The sequence below is a fragment of the Salvelinus namaycush genome, chromosome 5 (assembly GCF_016432855.1).
Source record: "Salvelinus namaycush isolate Seneca chromosome 5, SaNama_1.0, whole genome shotgun sequence".
Taxonomy (NCBI): Eukaryota; Metazoa; Chordata; class Actinopteri; order Salmoniformes; family Salmonidae; genus Salvelinus; species Salvelinus namaycush.
Window position 1 is genome coordinate 20,116,680 of NC_052311.1, and position 22,198 is coordinate 20,138,877.

A 22,198-nucleotide genomic window follows, 5' to 3' on the forward strand; every position below is an offset into this window, starting at 1 on the left:
TTTAGAGCCCTGGGCCCAGTAGCATAAAACATCTTAAGTGTTTCCCTTAAGGGTTTACCTTAATGAATCATTTCCCCTTAACTAAGGGAATTGTTTAAGGGTGTTGCATAGAGCATCTCAAACATTTCCTTTGGTAAGGGCATAATTTAAGGGTTTTATGGTCATTTGAAGGCATGTAGCCTATGGCAAAAGAGTCTCTGGTTACCATGGAGACAACCTGATTCACTGACTGAAGGTCTCCTCAAAGAGATCCCATTTATTTTGGGAGACCCCAAAATAGAACTTCTACATTCAAGACAGGAGAAACAAATTGATTCAGAGATAATAAAACATTTATTTTAGTAACTTTTTTCTCAACTTGTTTCTATTACTTTCTAGTACGTCAAGCTACCTTGCAGAGTAGGTAGCTAGTTAGCCAGCTAGTTTTGTAGACATGGATTGTGCACCTTCCATTGTTTAGCTACCTAGCTAGCTAGCTGGTGGATGTTTTACTTTTGAAACCAGGGCAGAGGAAAGCAACATTCACCTTTACAAATGCTTTTTTACATTGATATCCATATGAACGAAGCACTTAAGGGACCTCATGGGTACCCTTAAACTTTTCACTTAATTTAAGGGTGGTATTCGCTTAAAATGTTTAGTGGAACTGACTTCAAGTTAAGGGAAAATATAAGGGGAAAATGAACTTAAAGATGTTTTATGCAACAGGGCCCTGATCATGCAGTATGTTTTTTTGTCTGTTTGGAGTTTTATTCTTACGCTCATTCAAAAGAGTAGTTTGGATGATAAAAGCTAAGAACTACAGTATATGTTTCAGTAACTTCTATACAGATAAATGCATCCCCTCTTGGCCCGCAAATGCCATCTTGTTGCAAAACAGCTGAGTAGGGTGGAATCGCTGAGTAGGATGGGAGCTCTGCACCCCGGGTCATTGTATCTGATTTATTCCATCATTAATATGAATGATCGACCTGTCAAAACTCTCCTCTATTATCTGTAAATGGTATGATGAACCATATTTCATCTTCATCTGAGTATTTAATGCTGTATTTGAGATTAGAGACCTCCTGAAGCTTCCATCCCTGAACCGCATGCACCCACAAACACACACACACACAGCATCGTCATTGATCAGTGTAAAAAAAAGTCTTACCATTTTGAATGTCCAATACATGGTGCTTGTCCAGCATCCATCCCCCCATGTTAGAGGCATCCAGTTCATAACCTTGTATAATGGCTGTCCTCTTCTCCCAGAGGATCATATCTAGACATGATTCATACTCATATCCCACAGACACTGGAAACAACAATGGTATATAATGAATCTATCAATATCTGTAAAATCTAAAATATGAGGCTTGTACTGTATTAAAAAAAAGCCTGAAAACTTGTCAAATCTCTGTATGATTGTAGAATCTTCTCTCTAGGAATGAGGTATACTCTCAGATGAGTGTTTACTAGTATGCCAATAGGCATTACAAGCATATACAGTCTGAGATACTGTTAGCTCACAGTGCATCTGGATGTCAAATTACCATATTACCTGAAATAATTTGTGGGTGATTTTTATCAAAATGAATTAATTTATGGACCAAAATACAACAGCGTGGGCATGATGTTAAAAATCATTCATTTTCCCATGGTTCAACTGGTGAGTAATTACACATGCAAAAAAACTAAGTCAGCAGTGTAGTGCCCTTCAGAAATGCAGCCGTCTGGGATTTCACCTTGATATTTTTCACACCATCTGTTATACCATATTACAAAACAATGATGCCTCTGACTGCAAAAACAATCAGGAAGTTCAAAGGATATCAATGCCAGGAGTTCATCCAAAGTTCAACCTCCTAGACTACACTAGGACCTGACACCACTATCAGACGATGTTTACATAACATCTCCATACAGCTGTGTTTGATCATCAGTGGGAACTCACCTACAGCCTCTGACAAGCCGCAGACCTTCTGGTTGTAGGCGTCTGTCTTGTCCCAGACAAAGGTGTACGAGAGGTCGGGAAAAGCAGGGAACGATTTCTGGAACAGTCTGCCCATGACAGCAATCATCAGATGGACCTTCATGAGTCCGAATGGGAGTCGTTCCTGGGTCATGAGGACCTTGAGGATGGGCTTGTAGCCGGACGTGCGGGAGCTCAGGTAAATCAGATTGAGGTCACTTCCAGGTATGGCCACTTCCTCGTGTAGGACCTATGAGTTTGAGCAGAATTCGTTATGAAAAGGTACGGAACATTTAACTGAGTGCGTTAAAAAGTTACTTTTCAAAATGTCTGTGCTGCAACAATGGTACATCGCTAATGTGACAAACTCTCTCACAGGATGATTCCAACTTTACCAAGTGCCAAGTTTGCTTGCAATTGTCTAACAATAATCCATGTAATGAACTGCATGTCTGGAACCTTTGGTGCGGTTATATCTAGTTTGTAGTAGTGTTGTCACGATACCAGATTTTTTACATCAATACCGATACCAGGTTTAGTATTACGATACATGATACCGTAACAATACTCAATACCAAAACGATACTCGATACCGAAAGATAGCACAGCAAAAAAAAAAAAAAGTGAGTCACAGAAAAACCACTGGGCTTTATTTTTTCAACATTGAACAATATGTTGATAACTGGTAGAAGAACTCAAATATATTCTATCCTATATGACATTTTTTGCAAAAATAAAACACCATATTAAATAACAGAAGAATATCTTCAATTTTCCTTATGCAAAACCATATCTGAGACTCAGAGCAGATCTAAACTGTTTTAAAATGTGATTTGATACATATTAGGGTTCATTTGCAAATCTATGGCTATAATATTGGGTAAAATTACATTCGTTAAAACTATGATTCTTTACAGCTAAATAATTGAATGCATTAAATGAATAGTTTAGTTCCAAAACTACATAAAAAACATTTAAAGCTAATTTCTGAAACTTCTATATTGCAATAGACCTCAGCAGCTTGTAGTCCTAAAATCTGGAAATAAGTTACATCTGGTTCATTCAGCCATCCCTATTGGAAAAATGAATGGGGGAAAAAAGGGTTTTGGAATAAACACAGAAAATAAGGTCTGAGGTTAACACCTCCTCATCCTATGTTACCACAGACCTTATTTTCAGAGTTTATCCAAAACCCCTCCAAAAACACCATTAATTTTCCTCATATGCTTTGTCCAATGAATCTTGGCATAGTTAGTGCCTACAAAAAGACACCATTACTATCTCTCTATAGTCTACACACCATAGAAATACAATGGATTTTACACAGCATACTACTACTTCCAGAGTGCATTTTACTTTCCATGGTGCAATGCTCTGCCCAGGGCTGCTGGCTGGCTACTGCTAGCAAGCCCAGGCAAACCCAAAGTAGTCTAAATCAGTGTTTCCTAAATCGGTCCTGGGGCCTCCCTCGGGTGCACGTTTTGTTTTTGCCCCTAGCAATACACAGTTGATTCAAATACCCAACTCATATAACCTCATCATCTGCTCTGTAAGAAAAGCATTCCCATAGTTTGCTTCTGCAGGGAGTTTTGTCAACAAGCTGCGGGCGTGGTGGTAGAAGAAGCCATGCTGTTGGCATTTTCTCTCTCTTCTCATTTGCTTCTCAAAAGTGGCTTGCGCTGTGTCAGCTGGCTAGCTACTGCCCCCTTGAGAAGGTTCAGACAAACTACTAGACAGCCTCGATCCTCTCAATGCGTATATGATGTGAAACACATTTGACAGAAGTACTGAAAGTAACAACAATTCTAGTACCGGACAGTTTTTCATGTTCTAGTATTGAAAAACTACAGAAGTTTCGGTATACTGTGAAATTCTAGCTTGTAGAATTATATACATTGTTTTCACCTGTGCTGCAGTGCAGGGAAACATGTTAATGCACCCAGCTGTACACTGCCGTGTCTGCCATGTGCTGTGGGAAATAGGTACCTGGCAGTAGGTACTAGAACCAGGGCTAATCTTACCTGGGTCTCAGGGATGATGGGGCTGTTCTCGGGGGAACTCCTGTAGAAAGTGGACAGGGGCGAGGCCAGGATGAGGGGGCTGGGCCTGAGCAGGCCGCTGAGGTAACAGCTGGGGATATCGTTGTCCTCCCTCTTCATCACCACAGTGTCCATCACGTGGAACACCTTCCAGGGTAACCACACAGTGCGGTGCAGTGTGGGAAAAGGGGCACGCTCCAAACTCAGCGTCAGCGAGGCACCGCCATTGGCCAACAGGTCAAACCTGGAGACATCCCCATGAACGTGGAGAAGTGATGAAAAAAATTGATTTACATTTTTACCCAGTGTGATTTCCTTGAAGGCCGGCCATATTACATGTACTTCTCTCTGGAAGACAAAGCATTTCAGTGGAAACTCAAATATATATTCATAAATTTTGGGCTACAAACCAGATTATATTTTTTCAATGGAACAAAGACCTTTTCTTATCCGTTGTCTTATTCCTTTGTGGCTCACATATTATTATTATTCACTGAATCTATTTTATTACGTTTGTTTAGTCAACCATGATGCAGTGAGACACTGAAAGTGTGAACTTGTTGAGAAGTCTAAGTTTCTCTGGTGGACCAGTTTTAATTACTACACATAGTGCAGACAACAGTTACTGGATTGGAAATGAAGGGCGAGTCTTTGAAGTGCTGCTCTATATATTCAGCCAGCTTTACTACCCAGGGGGTCAAGCATCTGCATGATGACACTACGCACACACACACACGCACACACACACACACACACACACACACACACACACACACACACACACACACACACACACACACACACACACACACACACACACACACACACACACACACACACACACGCGCACACACACACAAAAACACACACACAGTGAAAGAGAGAAATACAGACACACATATACACACATATACACACACACGCACCTCAGCTGTGCATCTGACCTGAAACCGTTTCCTCCTCCACCCCACCCCACCCTTCTCTCCCCCTCTATCCATCCACTTTGGGCAGTGGGGAGTTCACAGCTGCAAGGGGCCAAGCTTTGATGTCGTTTCTGCCCTCTTAACACCCTGAGCGGATACGGTGGCTAACCAAGTGCGATTATCCCCTGCCATTTATCATGCGCTATGTCAGAGGGGTTACAGGGTGGAATATCTGGAGACATCAGCTAATCCTTGGCTATCAGGGGCCCCTACCTCCGCTGTTCCTGCTCCATAAGAGTGACTACGCTAGTCCCAGACATCACTAAATATTATAAGCCGTTTATTCCAGACAAACATAACCCAGATATTTTGGTGATGATTTGAATAAAAAGATCTACACATGCCAGTAAACCCAGACAACCGATAGTATGACGATAAACTTCCTGTGGAGGTGAATGTTTTCTGTGATATGTATGTACCCAGTATGACTTTGTTTGGTTAAGAGTGAGACCATGCACCACAACTCTATGGTAATAGCCCAAGAAGGTCAGACAGTAATCTTGTGGTAGTCTACACTGCTGGCAGATTGATTCTTCCCTTGCTGATTCAATGCATTTTAAATTGCCTTGTTCTAAATGGCCCCAAACACTGTGACATTTGCATGAGCTATTGTTGTGGGGCACAATGCCATGTCGTTTTCATTTGCTAGCTTGTTTTGGATATCTGCCATGACATCTCTCCACTGGTGAATCAGGAATATTATATCACCAGACCTTCACTGAACCTTGTTTGGAGGACAAAGGTGATGTGTGGACGTGTTCATTCTGTGTGTGTGTGTGGCTCTCTTACATGCCGTCCTGGCGCGTGACGGTGTAGCCGTACTCTGGGTAGTCCCGGAAGGACACATTGACTCCAATCAGGGGTGTCCCGTCTCCCGTCAGCACCTGACCCCGGATGATTGACGCCAGGCTGCACCGGTAAACAAACACAAAGAGCGTCAAGTAAAGAAACAAAATGCCAGCAGTCAACAACCAGTCATCTCCACTAACATCTGTCCTCCCTCGGCAAGGGTACCGGCAGTCTGATTTAATGAGCGTTAAAAACATACACGTGTCAGCGATTGTTATTCATGATATGGCTTGCTCTCTCTTTAGACCTTTTAACCGCCCATAACTCATTCCAAAAAGGCTTCACAGCCATCGAGGTCCTCTTTCAGCAGTTTCCCTGGTACACGTTTTCAGCATTGATATTCTACAGGGGCACCCGTTTCCATACCAAATATTCCACGTAGCTCTTTCATGGACCCGACGCGCATTCTCGCATTCCTAATTGTGAGGTAATTTGTTAAGTTGGGCAACCGTCTGAAGGGGGCAAGACGATAGGGGGATGTTTCTTCATCAACAATTCATCAAGGGCGGCTATGTCAAACGTGGATTTTCTTGAGGTATTTAATTTGCATTTGTCATTGGCGGCAGATCCATGAGGCGCGACGTGTCCCGTTTTGCCGTCTTTATCTTCAGGTCATTACGGATAGGAGTCAGGGATGATCAACAGCTTTCTCTTCTCTGTTTCCTCACCGCAACATGCCTAGCATAACAACGTCTAATTTTTACTTTGCAGTCTAAGGGAATAAGGCCATTTTAAGAGCTATGGAGGTTCACTATTCTCTCCTTGTCTCGCCATTAATCTTCTACAGGCTGGCTGACTGACCCTACAAGAGCTGACCCGTAAATAAACATTAAGTCGCATAACCTAAGAAATGAGTAATTCCCACAGTCCCTCTTTGTCAATGTCTAAGCGGTGGTTTGGTCAAAGACACCATTTTAAGTCAGTTGGTAGAATTGTAAGGGGACATCCGAAATGGATGTGGGACTCAACACAAACCATGTAATGTATTAGTCTTTATGCCATACGAGAGAGGAGAGTTTTGAGAGCATTGGCATGAAACCCAGCCGCACAATGAAAACTGTTCTCTTTCATTTGGCTAGCCCACTTGTTTTGGATGGGTTCTTTTATGGGTTTAGGTAAAAATGAAAACACCTCTTAAGATAGGGTGACCAGACGTCCCCGTTTTTGGTGGCCTGTCCCCGGCTGGAGCTGCATTAAAAACAGACTGCAAAGTGAAATAATATTTTAAGTGGCAAGAAAGACCGGGCAGCAGAGCCTATCGGTTAACGTCTCAATCGCATTGTGCTTGTTTTGTCCAGCAGAGGGGGCTGCTTGCTATAGCAGCTTCAGTCACTCTTATTCTTCTACTAACTACTTGCTCGCGCTAGTTTTAGAGAAAACTGCTGTGGAAAACTCGGCCGGAAGCTAGCAAGTATCAAGTGAATCCACAACATCCCCACAAACGTCTTTTCAAGCCGGGTAAGTTACAATTGTTTGAGATACTAGCTAGTGATGTTATAATGTCACAATTTATTATATAGATAGGTTATGCTAGCTATCATTAGCTATGTCGACTAAGTTATCTAGCTAGGATAGCTAGCTACTGTCATGGTAGCTAGGTTAAAAAACGTTCACATGTAAACATGCAGTGGACGGGCTATTTTGAAAATATGATTATATTAAATGAATGCACAATTAATTATGATAATATTTATTTGTAGATTACAATTTTAATGGTTTGGCATTATAAGTAGTGTGAAAATATATTTTGAAATTTTCATGGATAACATTAGCATAATGTTTTCTGTTAGAGAGTGGAGAGAAACGAGAGGAGGAAGACTGGATAAGAAGAAGAGTGAAAGAGAGAGAGGAGGAAAGGTAAAGATATGATTACAGAGCCTGCCAATGTATTATTCCAAACAATGTTTTTTGAGATAAAATACAAAAATGAGGCAAGCAATGGGAATCTATTACCCAAAGTATTTTATCTAATAGTGTACTATTTATTATTAAAGATTGGAGAGGAAGGAGAAGGAAAAATGAAGGGAGTAAAAAGAGTGAAGCGAGGAGAGTGTAGAAGAGTGAGGTGGAAAGGTAAAGAGAAGGAAAGGAAGGAAGACGAGTGAAGAAAAGAAGAGGAGAAAGATTGGAGCAGAAGAAAATGTTAAGAGAGTAAGAAGAGCAGACAGGGGGGTACAATGGCTCTTTCCAAGAAACAGAATGAATGATATATGGACAGCAGCAAGAAATAGGTTCACTGTTCCTATGCTTATTGTGAAGACAAACTTCAACCTCCCCTGCCAGGAGTTCACGGAGAAGCTGGCCAAAGACAGAGTAATCCTGAAAAAGATACATTCTTCTGAGAAATATACAGATTAGGTTGGTATAAGTATATTATGTAGTTACCAATCATCATCTTATTTCTTTATTATGTTGTTAAGTATTTCACATATACTGTACTATAGCCTGTTTTTTCAATTTTGCTCATGTTCTCTTATGCTCTTATTCTACCCAGACTACCAGGACCACTGAATGGCTGTTCAGATTGGACAGTTCTGTCTTGTCTGTAGTGTTTCTGTTTTCTCTATCACAGTGTGCCTGTTAGACTAAATACATGAAACTGAAATTGTCCCCCATACTACTGGTAGTACCCATCACGGTCTAATCAGCCAAATAAAGTAAAGATATGTAATTTAACTAATGTGCTTATTATGAATCCCATTCACCCTATTTTTCCCAAAATTATCAAATAAAGTTATATAGATTTTTGTAACTTCAGAAATGTAATTAATTTAGTCAAACTTTGCGGAATGTCTGTGTGCTTAAATACTGAAATTTGCCAGAATGTCTGTGAATATATAACCAACTTCTTAACGGAGATGAAGAGAATAAAATTGACATTTTCAGCGGGTGAACTAATATGCCTCTGCCAGACCGGCTCGGGATTGCCTCATTCTATATTTGTGGTAAAGCATGCTATTTACATAAGGATTACTCCCAAACTATTCTGTGAGTTGGGGGGATTATATTCCCAAAGCTTTCGGCGCACAGTTAGCAATCATTTCCTCTCCATCAGCTGCAAAACAAACTCTACTTATGATCCAGAACAGACTGGGAGAGTGCATTGAGGTTCCCAATGAAATACATTTCTGTCTGCTGAGAAACTTGCTTGCAAATTGATTCTTACGCCTTTATGTCGACGAATGATGAAATTTCATTATTTCCACTACAAGGTTTCACATCCCACTAAGGTTTGATACATCAAATCAGTTTGCTCAATCTGGTACTCAATAACAATTTTTTTTACCCGTACTCATCAAGTCAAGGTCCCTAAGAGAGCTATGCCACAGTTTGTCCTACAGGAGCAACTCTAGGAAAATACAACAAGATTCAATCAACTGAGATTATTTCAATGATACACTACTGACAACTGATTTTGCTTAAAAATTGCTACGCTTTCGACATCCAACAAGACAGTTGGACTTGATGGGGGTCACCTGCTGTTGAAAGGGTTGTCACCAGGTATCACGTGACTACCACCAGGCCTAACCAGGAAGCTGACGTGCGCGTAGAAGCCCCTGGGGTCCAACGGAGAGGAGGATGACCCTTGACCTTGGCCCACAATGCTTGTGGGGTCTGGGGATCCACGGCAGTAGGCCTGGTCCTGGCAGGAGCTCTGTGAACAGCAGTCTGGGTCCATGCAGTCCACCAGTCCATCTGTAAGACCAAGATGCAACAGTGTTAATATTGGACAATACCCTAACTGTGCTCTTTGTGAAAACAGGGTTGCATCCAGAATATCAAACCTGTGAATACAACTGATCAAATAAAAACTCCTTAGTTCAACAGTCCATCATACTGACACAAAGTTACATAATTTGCAAAGAGTGAAAAATAATGGACTTTGTTCTTACCCCCCTCATTGTCCTTTCCATCTGAGCAGAGGGTCTCTGTGGCAACGTCACATCCTAGCCCTCTCCATCCTGATTGGCAGATGCAGCGCCACCCGGCTTGGTCCAGAATGCACCTCCCATTGCTGTTGCACAACCCAGGGCACCCATCTGCCAAAACAATCATGTCAATCACACATGCTAGCCAATCAGAGAGAGGGAGACAGGTTAAGGGGAGGAGACAAGACTTTGTCATTCAGGGGCAGCACAGAGGGACAAAATGAAAACAAAAGTATAAAGTGGACAAACAGGACATATCATTCTGACGGGGGTGGGGCGTCTAAAGATACTGTAATTTCACATGGGTTTTTTTCTCTAACTGATTTCCATAACATTTCAGGGCACTTTGAAATGGAAATGGTTTTGGCAAATGTAGAATATTAACAATGCATAGAGGTCAACACACAGTTGGATAATAGGGGTTAGTACTGCGAATATCCTTGCTCTGCTTTTTATGACATGCTGATTCGTCAAAGTTCTTCTATTCCTATCTGTAGTATTTACCAAATTCAGCACAAAAAACAACACACATTTATCTTGGCCTAACACCGGCCTAACACCAGCACAACACCCATGTGAAGGTACTATCAAAGTAAAGACAAGGGTAGATAGAGGTAAAGACGAAAGGGTTTGTTGATGTCTCAGCATCTCTACTTGATGCCAGGATATTGCATTTCTTTTTTCACAGGTTTGAACAAGAACAGAGCATACTGTAACTGACTGGCTACATCTGCTTGGCATTTCTTCTGACACACAAGGATTCAGAAAGGAAAAGGGGGACTGAGAGTGTGCTTGACTAGTTATGACGGAAACGTATGAAGGTACTGGGATCACAATAGAAACAGTGATAGACTGGGACATAAGACGTGTGCTTGGGTAAGAAAACAGAGCAGGTGAGTGATTGTTGATGACAATCTCTGGGGTAGTCATTCCATTACCTTTATATCCTATCTTGACTGCTCCTATTACCATTGAGGAGAGGGGAAACATTTGGAAAAGAAAATTACTTATCTCTATTGCAGGAAAATCTAGACTGACAAACACAATTATCTGAGTATAGGATACAAGAAGAAATAAAGAGGTAGAGCTCAGTCCAGATATACCTGACAACTTGGTAAGCAATACTTTTCAGTTAAGCTTTGTAGGGTTAAAAGCCCAGTGCAGTCAAAAACGTGATTTTACTGTTTTATATACAATCACCGGCCAGTTTATTAGTTACGTCTAATACCGGGTCATATCCTCTTTGCCTCCAGAACAGCCTGAATGTTTCGGGGCATGGATTCTAAAAGTCGGAAACATTCCACAGGGATGTTGGTCCATGCTAAAGCGATGGCCTCAGGCAGTTGCTGCAGATTGGACAGCGGTACACCACCGCCACCAGCCTGTACCGTTGACACCAGGCAGGATGGTTCATAGACTCATGCTGCTTACGCCAAATCCTGACTGCCATCACCATGACGCAACAGGAGCCGGGATTCATCGGACCATGCAATGTTTTTCCACTCCTCAATTGTCCAGTGTTGGTGATCGCATGCCCACTGGAGCCACTTCTGGAATCCGGTGTGGTTGTCTGCTGCAATAGCACAGTCGTGACAAGGATCGACGAGTTGTGCGTTCCCGAGATATCGTTCTGCACACCACTGCTGTACTGCCTCGTTATTTGTCTGTTTGTGGCCCGCCTGTTAGCTTGTACAAACCTTGCCATTCTCCTTCGACCTCTCATCAACGAGCTGTTTTCGCCAACAGATGTTTTTTGTTTGTCACACCATTCTCAGGGCACACCCTAGACACTGTTGTGCATGAAAAGCCCAGGAGAGCGGTCGTTTCTGAGATATTGGATCCAGTGTGCCTGCCACCGACAATCATACCACACTCAAAGTCACTTAAGTCACCCATTCTAACAGTCAATATAACAGTAACTGAATGCCTCGATGCCTGTCTGCCTGCTTTATATAGAAAGCCACGGCCACGTGACTCAGTCTGTAGAAGCAATCCATTTTCATGAACGGAGTGGTGTACCTAATAAACTGGCCTGTGAGTCTATATTCCACACTATGAGGTTGGAATAATACTGTGAAATTGTGAAAATTATGATAATGACCTTTTAGTGTAAGAGCTGTTTGAAAAGACCACCTGAAATTTGACATCACCAGGCAATAATTAGTTGATAGACCAATAAGACGGAGAGTTCCAAACCTTTCTGCCAATAACAGCTAGTTTTCAGTTTCCCCCTCCCCACTCAGACCACTCCCAAACAGTCCTAGCAAAATTGTTGCTTGAGAAAATATTCTTTGCTAAGAAGCTATTTTTGTTAATTTTTACCACTTTAATTGAAAACAATCACAGGAAGCTAATTAATTGCTATCTAGAAATGATTTGATATTTAGATAAAAACGTGTGCATTAGGCATTTAAGGTACAGCCCATATTGTTTGTATGTCATTAGCCCTGACAGTGATTAGGATTTTGTTATCACTTTTGTAAATATGATCTTTCATGGTGGATGGTGGAGCACAAAAAAACAGAATGGTTGTCACATTGTGATTCTGATTCTGTTGAGGGAAGTAAAGTGATCTGCTTACCCCATTTAAAGGGGGTTTACATTTTCAGTATGACATTTGTTGGGGGCTATTGATACGAAACAGGAAGGTGAGCGAAAGACAGGAAAGTACATTACCTGATACTCTTGAATCCAGAGCTTGTCAGATGAGAGAGAGAGAGAGAGAGAGAGAGAAGAAAAACAAGTATAGAAGTGTTACTACAGAGAAAACATACACAGACAGCATGAAGAGGAAAATACAAATTAATTTGAACTATGAATGTTTCACAGTTGTGTGTGTTAAGGATCTGCTTGAGCTAATTATCAGGCTTGCCTGGTGAGATACGTTGCCATAGCAGTAGTGACATGCTTTCATTCCTAACAACACACATCATCCACCTATTAAACCCTCCACATAAAGTAAATAACAATGTACAGTACATTCACATAGAACATCTAAAGAACCCAGTTTATAACTGTATAGGTGGCAGCTGCTAACAAACACATGCTCGAACATTAATATGCTGTGTTTTTAGTGCTGTCTGAATAGCATTCTAGTGTCAACTTTTGCACTTAGCTATCTGTTACACCAGCTATACAGCAGCTTCAACTATAAGCGTATTTTCCATTCAAGAGTCATGTAGTGTATTATCCTTCAGTTTACTACAAAGATGTTTCTATGCATTCAAGTGCTCCTGGGAGTTTACTTCCATGCTTTGTTCCAATGATGAAGTGGTTGAATAGCTCCTGTGTACTCTGAGGACAATCAGCTACATGACTGATAGTTGTAATGTATAGGACTCCTGGATGTCTACTGGGACGGCAATATGCTGAAATGCTCCTGGATGTGTACTAGAAGAAAAAAACAGCAGCGGAGAGCAAAGCAATAACAGCGGTGCTTAAGACTCCCATGCAAAAACAGAATCGCAACGTGTCTGACAATAGTTGGTCCAGGGAAGCGGTCTATTCAAGCCCCTTCGTCAAGGTCTCGCCATGTAATGTGATTAAAGGTGCTTTATGCGAATTGAAGTTATTCAGAGAGCCCTATAAGAAAGGAATAAGCTCCTAGTTCCTGTTAAGAATAGGTAAATGGCTGCCTATTCATCCCAGGCGCATCTACGGCGAGGAATTTGTTTCCTGATGGGGGTTAAACAGGAAGAAGCTGAAAGGGACAGGATTTTAGTTCTCATTGAGGCAGAGATTAATAACATCAGAAATGCAACCCCCCCAATCACCTCAGTGCAATCTCATCTCTCTCTCCTGGTTTCTAACCAGTCAGCTTCATTCTCTGGATGGGATAACTGCTTATGAGGAGAACGTTTTGTAAATATGTAATTAGGGTTTGGAGAGCCGGGGTCTGTTTCAACAAGAGGGTGATGTCACCGAGGGGGTTTGGTCTCTATTAAGGCACGGTGAAGCTGTCATCTCGGAGATGGCTATACCATTGAGACAAAGCTGAATAACACCTTAGTACTAGCTGTCCCTCTTTTCCCTTAATACCTTCCCTTAGTTGAGTCGTAGAATGGGCGGTAGGACTCTATAAAGAGCATATTTATATTCTACTGTATAAAGAAAAGATTTGGCATGGGTCCTCAGAATCTTAAAAAGTTCTACAGCTGCACCATTGAGAGCATCTTGACTGGCTTCACCTCCGCATATTACCTCAATTACCTCAACTACCTCGTACCCCTGCACATTGACTCGGTACCAGTACTCCTTGTATATAGTCTCGTTATTGTTATTTGATTGTGTTACTATTTCCTTTTTTATTTTATGCAAATGTTTCTTACTTTTTAACTGTGTATTGTTAGGAAAGGGCTCGTAAGAAAGCATTTCACGGTAAAGTCTACACCTGTTGCATGTGACAAATTTTATTTTATTAAATAAGTAGTTGGAATCACTTCTGAAATCCATTTTCAGGTGGATTGGGAAAGGGAAAATGGTGATGTCAGGTGTCAAGGACAGTGAAAGTGAAATGGAATGGGTAATTTAGAAAATTCTTTCTTTATGTTTCATAGGGTTATATAATGCAAACATTGATTGAGAGGAGGCACATTTCTTCCAAGCTCTTCAACTTAGACTGCATTCAAGATACTGTTGAAAGCAAGTCTTTGGCATATTCAGGAGCATTGATGGAGAATAAATTGTTACATTCCTGCCTCTTTGTACTGGTTCTCTGCCGACTCACCAATGGTGCAGTGCTCTCCGGTCCAGCCCTGGTGACAGTCACATTTGCCCTCTCGGCAGACACCGTGATCTGTACAGCGTGGGTGACAGTCCCTCTGGTCGCACTCTGAGCCTGCCCATCCCTCCTCGCAGTGACAGGTCCCACTGACACACACTCCATGGGGGCCGCAGGCCACAGTGCACACCTCTGACACACAACCACAAACAGAGTCGTCCGTCATACACTGGACAGACGTGTGCCATAGTAGTGTACAGTAATTCAATCTTACAGTACTTGTATGGACATAGTGAATAATAATTTTTTTCTGCTGTCAGTACATTAGTTACACTGCCACAGCTGAATCGTAATCTTTACATATTGATTAAATAAAGAGGCACAAAGCCTGATATTTTTCACTCCAAATTCAGATGTGATGGGAGACAAGGACACATTTTCCTGCGACAAAAAAAATGAAAACAAATTTGTTTTGTCTTTTGTTGCTTCGTTTTCATGTATTTATTTAATGCTTTTACATTTGCCGTCAGTTATCCCCAATGATTTCAGCTTGATCCTGGAACGTTAAATCCCACAACATTTACAAGAGACTGAAGTAAAAGGCTAGCTTGAGACATCTTTAGACCTACAGGCTTTCGAATAAGCAGGTCAACTCACTTATTTTAGTCACCAAGGACCACAAAGAGCATAAGACCAACTACGTAAGCAGATGTCTCTATGTAGTCAGGCAGCAGGCGGTGTGGGTGAGAAACTCTCATTACTGAATCCACAGGTAGTAGGAGACCAAGGAGAGTGCTTCAGTCACTGGCATGCTACAAACCATACTAAAAGCTCCATTCTATATTGAGGGAAAACCACATGAAACCATGAAGGGAATGGTTTATTCACAGGAACTGACCCAGTATTGCCTTCAGAGGCTCCAGAACACTTTGAAATGTCACCACAGCAGCCGTTCAGACAGCAAGAACAGACTTCCTAAGATTTGAAAAAACCTTACTTCAAGTAGGCTACAGGAAAAAGCAGTCCGCCACCCACCCATTAAAAGTACTTGAGTAAGTTTAAGAGAATATTGACACAAATCTAGTCCACCTAGCACCCTTGTGAATATCCTTGGGGTTAACACGTCAAGGTTTCAAAATTCACTAATTTTTCTGTTTTCCTCTTACAAGCGAAACCACCTCACCTACCTTAATTTGCACTTTTTTAATAGGTTGCTTTCATCTCCCTCTGAATGGAGTTTTTCTTCGATTGACAGTCCTTGGTGGTTCTCTGATTAAGCTTAGACGACACTCCAGAATTTTAACCATGCCTCTGGAGGGGGATCGTTCGATTCCAAGGGCCCCCTCCCCTCCCAAAGAATCCATGAAATCAATTTTTCATTAGCGCAAAGGTGTTTATCTGCTTTTAGCACGCCCCTGACTCCGGCACGATGGCAGAGTGGGTGGTCCATCTATTCCACGCCGCTTGTTAATTAAAGTTTATTTAATTGAAGTGGAACTGCTGAGATAATTAAGAGAGAAACCTTGACTACTACCCAGGTGGGCAAACACAAGTTTGGACGGCTGCTTAAGTAAGCTAACCTCACTCCCTTCAATGTAACATTTTTAACATCGACCGGCAATGGATGTTTCATGGCAGGAAAGAGGGACTCTGTCCTGAATTTCAAAAGTATTTTACAGAATAACAAATGGCCTTACTTTGGATGTTGTCTGAAAGTGAATAAATTGAGACAAACTCCCTGGTCCCCTAAACTCCCATTATTTTTTCCTGCCGGCAGTCTAGGTTTTCATCTCATCCATCATTTCAGACTTACAGTACACCCTCTTACGCAAAACCCCTCAGATTTCAATCGCACAATCAAGTAAACGTGCGGCTTAATCAATCTTAGCTCCAGATAGTTAAAAACCCAGTAGGTTCCAATGTGACACTACTCAATTTGGGTCTCCAACTGTGAACTGCAGATGCAGGTACTAATTCGGCACTGCGATTAGACTAAACTAAATAACCCCATTCTAGAGAAGGACATTGAGTATGAATCACCTGGTCTTTTAAACAAATGAACCGATTACTAAAACCAAAGCACAGCCCTCAAACTGGCAAAGTACCTACAAGAAAACAAACTAATTGTCTAAAATGGTCCTCATATTAATGAGGACCATCATCCTTTTCCTCACTGGAGGAGCCTCCTCATACACAACACAAAGCCAGACAGCTAAACCCGAAATAAAAAGTAAGAGAGTTGTCTGACCTAAAGAGCAGTCGGAGCCTGTCCAGTTAGCCTCACAGACACAGGTGCCTGTCTCGGTGTGGAAGGTTCCGTGGCTGGAGCACTGTTCAGGACACGTGCTCTTCAGGATCTCACAGCCGATTCCGCCCCAGCCCGGGTTACAGTGGCATTCACCGTGGTGGCAGGCTCCGTGGCCCGAGCAAGTCGGATCCAGACAGTCCGCTAGGAAAACAAAAGAAAGGAAAGAAGATGGTTCAACTACTGTATATGGGATGACTTAATCATGAAATAAACAACTAAACATGTGAACATGCTCCATAGTCAGCTTATTACTAGTACAGCCTTTTAGCAAACACATACAGTATATTGATCTCAGCAATTTGGTTCTAATCATAGTGCCTTCAAAAAGTATTCATACCCATTGGCTTATTCCACCTGTATTTGTGTTACAGCCCCAAAATAATGTCCACCTATCTACACACAATACCCCATAATGACAAAGTGAAAACATATATATTTTTAAATGTAAGCACATTTATTGAAACTTAAATACAGAAATATCTCATTTACATTAGTATTGACACCGCTGAGTCAATACTTTGTAGAAGCACCTTTGGCAGCGATGACAGCTGTGAGTCTCTAACATGCTGACCACACCGCTCGCGTCGCAAAATAAATGTACACATACATGTTATTCAATCATTGCACCCACACTGCTCGCGCGCCACAGCAAGCGTCTGTGTGGCCAGGCGCTAAAATAGAAGTTGGTTCTATTTGTGACACTCAACACACTGCAAATCCTGCCCCTCAAATCTCCTCATTGGTTTTTAGGAGCATATACCCACGTGGGTGATTGAAAGATGAACTGACATCCACACTCCAGTCGGTTGTAGTAATGCACTGTAAAGTTGGTTGCCAACCGTCATTTAAAGTCCAAAGAAGAAAAAGGAGGAGAGATGACGAGAAACGAATTCGGTTACCGTTTTATCTGTGGATTAATTGTCGGAGTTGAGGACCTTGTGCATTTCAGGTAAAATAACAACCCAATGTTTATATACCAGGACAAATTAGCTATCAAAAGCAAGCTAGCTAGCTAAATTGCCATAAATGTTTAATGCTTTTTGACCTGTCCCCAAATTAATATAATTGGTTAAGAGTTTGTTTTGATATTTCAACATGCATGTCCTGATCGCTTCTGGTGTGGGGAACAAAATCAACGTGCGCGCGATGACGCGTTTGGTCAGCATGTACGAGTTTTGCACACCTGGATTGAAAAGTATTTTCACATTATTCTTTTTTTTATTATTCATGCGCTGTCAAGTTGGTTGTTGATCATTGCTGGACAGCCACATTCAAGTCTTGCCATAGATTTTCAAGCCGCTTTCAGTCAAAACTGTAACTCGGCCACTCAGGAACATTCAATGTCATCTTGATAAGCAACTCAAGGGTAGATATAGCCTTGTGTTTTAGGGTATTGTCCTGCTGAAAGGTGAATTTATCTCCCAGTGTCTGTTTGAAAGCAGACTTAACCAGGTTTTCCTCGAGGATTTTGCCTGTGCTTAGCTGTATACTGTTGATTTTTATCCCAAAAAACTCCCTAGTCGTTGCTGATGACAAGCATACCCATAACATGATACAACCACCACTATGCTTGAAAATATGAAGAATGGAACTCAGTAATGTGTTGGATTTGCCCCAAACATAATGCTTTGTACTCAGGACATAAAGTTAATTTCTTTGCCAATTTGTTTGAAGTTTTACTTTAGTTCCTTATTTCAAACAGGATGCATGTTTTGAAATATTTGTGTTCTGTACAGGCTTCTTTCTTTTCATTCTGTCATTTAGGCTAGTATTGTGGAGTAACTACTGTACAATGTTGTTGATCCATCCTCAGTTTTCTCCTATCGCAGCCATTAAACTCTGTAACTGTTTTAAAGTCACCATCCCTGAGCAGTTTCCTTCCTCTCCGGCAACTGAGTTAGGAGGGACACCTGTATCATTTTGGTGACTGGGTGTATTGATATACCATCCAAAGTGTAATTAATAAAGGGATATTCAATGTCTGCTTTTTATTTTATTTTTACCAATCTACCAATAGGTTCCCTTCTTTGTGAGGCACTGGAAAACATCCCTTGTCTTTGTGGTTGAATCTGTGTTTGAAATTCACTGCTTGACTGAGGGACCTTACATATAATTGTATATGTGGGGTATAGAGATTAGGTCATCATTTAAAAATCCTGTTAAACACTATTAATGCACACAGAGTGAGTCCATGCAATTTAGTATGTGACTTGTTAAGAAAATGTTTACTCCTGAACTTATTTAGGCTTGCCATAACAAAGTGGTTGAGTACTTATTGACTCAAGACATTTCAGCTTTTAATTTTTTATTAATTTGTAAACATTTCTAAAAATACAATTCCACTTTGACATTATGGGGTATTGTGTGTAAGCCAGTGACAAAGAAAATCTAAATGTAATAACTTTTAAATTCAGGCTGTAACACAAGGGGTGTGAATATTTTCTGAAGGGACTGTAAGGCAAGACCTTGTATTATCATCAAACCAGAACCAAATGGCCAGTTTGAGTCCACTGACAACATTGTCCAACCGTTCCTGCCTAATTCCACAATAGCACTTGTGTACTTTCTCTCTTAATTCACTTCACAATGAGCGCAATTTTTTTATTTAATTACTCCCTCGACTCAATAAGATTTTACACATTGGGTCACTGATCTGCAGATGTAAATCTGACAAGTGAATTGCCTCTGTCTGAATTGGGATCAATGAAGTTAAACTGACTGAACAGGGGGAGAAGAGGTAGAGGGGATAGCGAGAAGTATTTTCGATAACAATGAGAAATAGACCCAGACTGAGAGATATTGAATCTCACAGGGTTCTTGTTCGGGAGCGCACTGAAGCAATCACATTGGATGGACAATTCAGAATCAATTCCAATCCATAGCTGTGGTGGCTAAATGGTTGGAGGGAGTTAATGCATGCAGAGTATCGATGGAGGAACAAAAGGAATTATTTGCTTGGTGAAGTTGAAAAGAGCTATTGTTTAAGTTGTATAAGTACTGTGTACATCGCCGACAGGCTGGGAAATCGAACGGTGACAACATCGCCGACAGGCTGGGAAATCGAACGGTGACACTACATATTGTTGTGGTGTACCTTGGTGACAGTTGCTTCCCTTGTGGCCGGCATTACACACACAGTTGCCCGTCACACAAATCCCATGGCCTCCACATTGGGGGTCTACACACTGGGTAGTAGGCACGTCACACTCCGTGCCCTTCCATCCACTGTAGCACTGACAGCGCCCCCTGGTGTACTGGCCATTTCCACTGCATAGGACGGGACAGGCAGCTGTTGTGGGAAGAAACAATGTTACTCAACAGTATATAAAGCATATTAGTTACTCTGGACCCTGATCTCTCTTTTGACGAACATATCAAGACTGTTTCAAGGACAGCTTTTTTCCATCTACGTAACATTGCAAAAATCTGAAACTTTCTGTCCAAAAATGATGCAGAAAGATTCATCCATGCTTTTGTCACTTCTAGGTTAGACTACTGCAATGCTTTACTTTCCGGCTACCCAGATAGAGCACTAAATAAACTTCAGTTAGTGCTAAACACGGCTGATAGAATCTTGACTAGAACCCAACATTTTTATCATATTACTCCAGTGCTAGCCTCTCTACACTGGCTTCCTGTTAAGGCAAGGGCTGATTTCAAGGTTTTACTGCTAACCTACAAAGCATTACATGGGCTTGCTCCTACCTATCTTTCCGATTTGGTCCTGCCATACATACCTACACATACGCTACGGTCACAAGACGCAGGCCTCCTTACTGTCCCTAGAATTTCTAAGCTCCATTTTTATGGAATGGTCTGCCTACCCATGTGAGAGACGCGGACTCTGTCTCAACCTTTAAGTCTTTATTGAAGGCTCATCACTTCAGTAGGTCCTATGATTGAGTGTAGTCTGGCCCGGGAGTGTGAAGGTGAACGGAAAGGCACTGGAGCAACGAACCGCCCTTGTAACCCTATTATAGGGGCTGAGTAACTGGCTTACTGGTGCTCTTCCATGCTGTCCCTAGGAGTGGTGCATCACTTGAATGGGTTGAGTCACTGATGTGATCTTCCTGTCCGGGTTGGCGCCCGGTCTCTCTAATTCTCTCTCTTTTTCTTTCTTTCTTTCTCTCTTTCTCTCTCTCTTTCTTTACCTCAGGACTACCTGGCCTGATGACTCCTTGCTGTCCCCAGTCCACCTGGCCATGCTGCTGCTCCAGTTTCAACTGTTCTGCCTGCGGCTATGGAACACTGGCCTGTTCACCGGACGTGCTACCTGTCCAAGACCTGCTGTTTTCAACTCTCTAGAGACAGCAGGAGCAGTAGAGATACTCTGAATGATCGGCTATGAAAAGCCAACTTACGTTTACTCCTGAGGGGCTGACCTGTTGCACCCTCGACAACCACTGTGATTATTATTATTTGACCCTGCTGGTCATCTATGAACATTTGAACATCTTGGCCATGTTCTGTTATAATCTCCACCCGGCACAGCCAGAAGAGGACTGGCCACCCCTCATAGCCTGGTTCCTCTCTAGGTTTCTTCCTAGGTTCTGGCCTTTCTAGGGAGTTTTTCCTAGCCACCGTGCTTCTACACATGCATTGCTTGCTGTTTGGGGTTTTAGGCTGGGTTTCTGTACAGCACTTTGTGACATCAGCTGATGTAAGAAGGGCTTCATAAATAAATTTGATTGATAGTCCATTGTATAGCTGCAGTGTTGATTCAACCTTAAATCAACCAATCACTATCTTTCCATGCTACAGTACAAAGGACTGGAGTACAACACTTCCTCTCCAAATATTTGATTTGAATGATTAGTGCTTACCCTTACCATTAGTCTAAACCTAACCCTTAGCCTAAACCTAACCCTGACCTTTAGCTTAAACCTAACCCTAAACTAAGAACAAATATCACATGCACATGGTAATTAATTCTGAAAATATAGCCAATATTTGTCCATTGAAGCTTGCTCATGATTGCGATATCAATAGATAGATGAGGAGTTGGGAAATAGATACCTCTTGAGCAGTATGGCCCAATGAACCCTGGGAAACAATGGCAGGAGCCGGTCACACACTCTCCATTCCCATAACAGTTGTGTGAGCACTCCATAACCGACTCTGTTGGGACAAAAAAAACGTTTTCTACGATTACACCAGCTATGGTGACACTTGCTAGGTTTCCATCCAATTGGTGACAGATTTTCATGCGAATATTCTAAAACCCACATAAAAATATGCACATTTTCCCACCAGAGATGTGTTTCTATCAAACTGACTTGTTGCGGATAAAAGTCTACACGTGATGACGTAGTGCACATAAAAATTACCTTTGCAGCTAAATACCCATGTACCAAATAATAAATACAAGTTAAATTGGTTTCCATCGCATTTTCAACTCTACTGATGGTTTTGTCAC

General features: G+C 41.7%; 1 protein-coding gene across 1 annotated transcript in view; it reads right to left on the bottom strand.

Moving 5' to 3' along the window:
- Positions 1-22,198, bottom strand: part of si:dkey-237h12.3 (teneurin-3) — a 152,470-nt gene that overhangs the window by 43,870 nt on the left and 86,402 nt on the right. Inside the window, exons 8-17 of the mRNA XM_038992513.1 lie at positions 21,799-21,900; positions 19,877-20,071; positions 16,723-16,923; positions 14,481-14,666; positions 9,719-9,895; positions 9,302-9,521; positions 5,766-5,885; positions 3,976-4,237; positions 1,937-2,204; positions 1,154-1,297 (exon numbers count right to left, since the gene is read on the bottom strand). Of these exons, the coding sequence (XP_038848441.1) occupies positions 1,154-1,297; positions 1,937-2,204; positions 3,976-4,237; positions 5,766-5,885; positions 9,302-9,521; positions 9,719-9,895; positions 14,481-14,666; positions 16,723-16,923; positions 19,877-20,071; positions 21,799-21,900 (1,875 nt within the window). The remainder of the gene's footprint in view (positions 1-1,153; positions 1,298-1,936; positions 2,205-3,975; positions 4,238-5,765; positions 5,886-9,301; positions 9,522-9,718; positions 9,896-14,480; positions 14,667-16,722; positions 16,924-19,876; positions 20,072-21,798; positions 21,901-22,198) is intronic.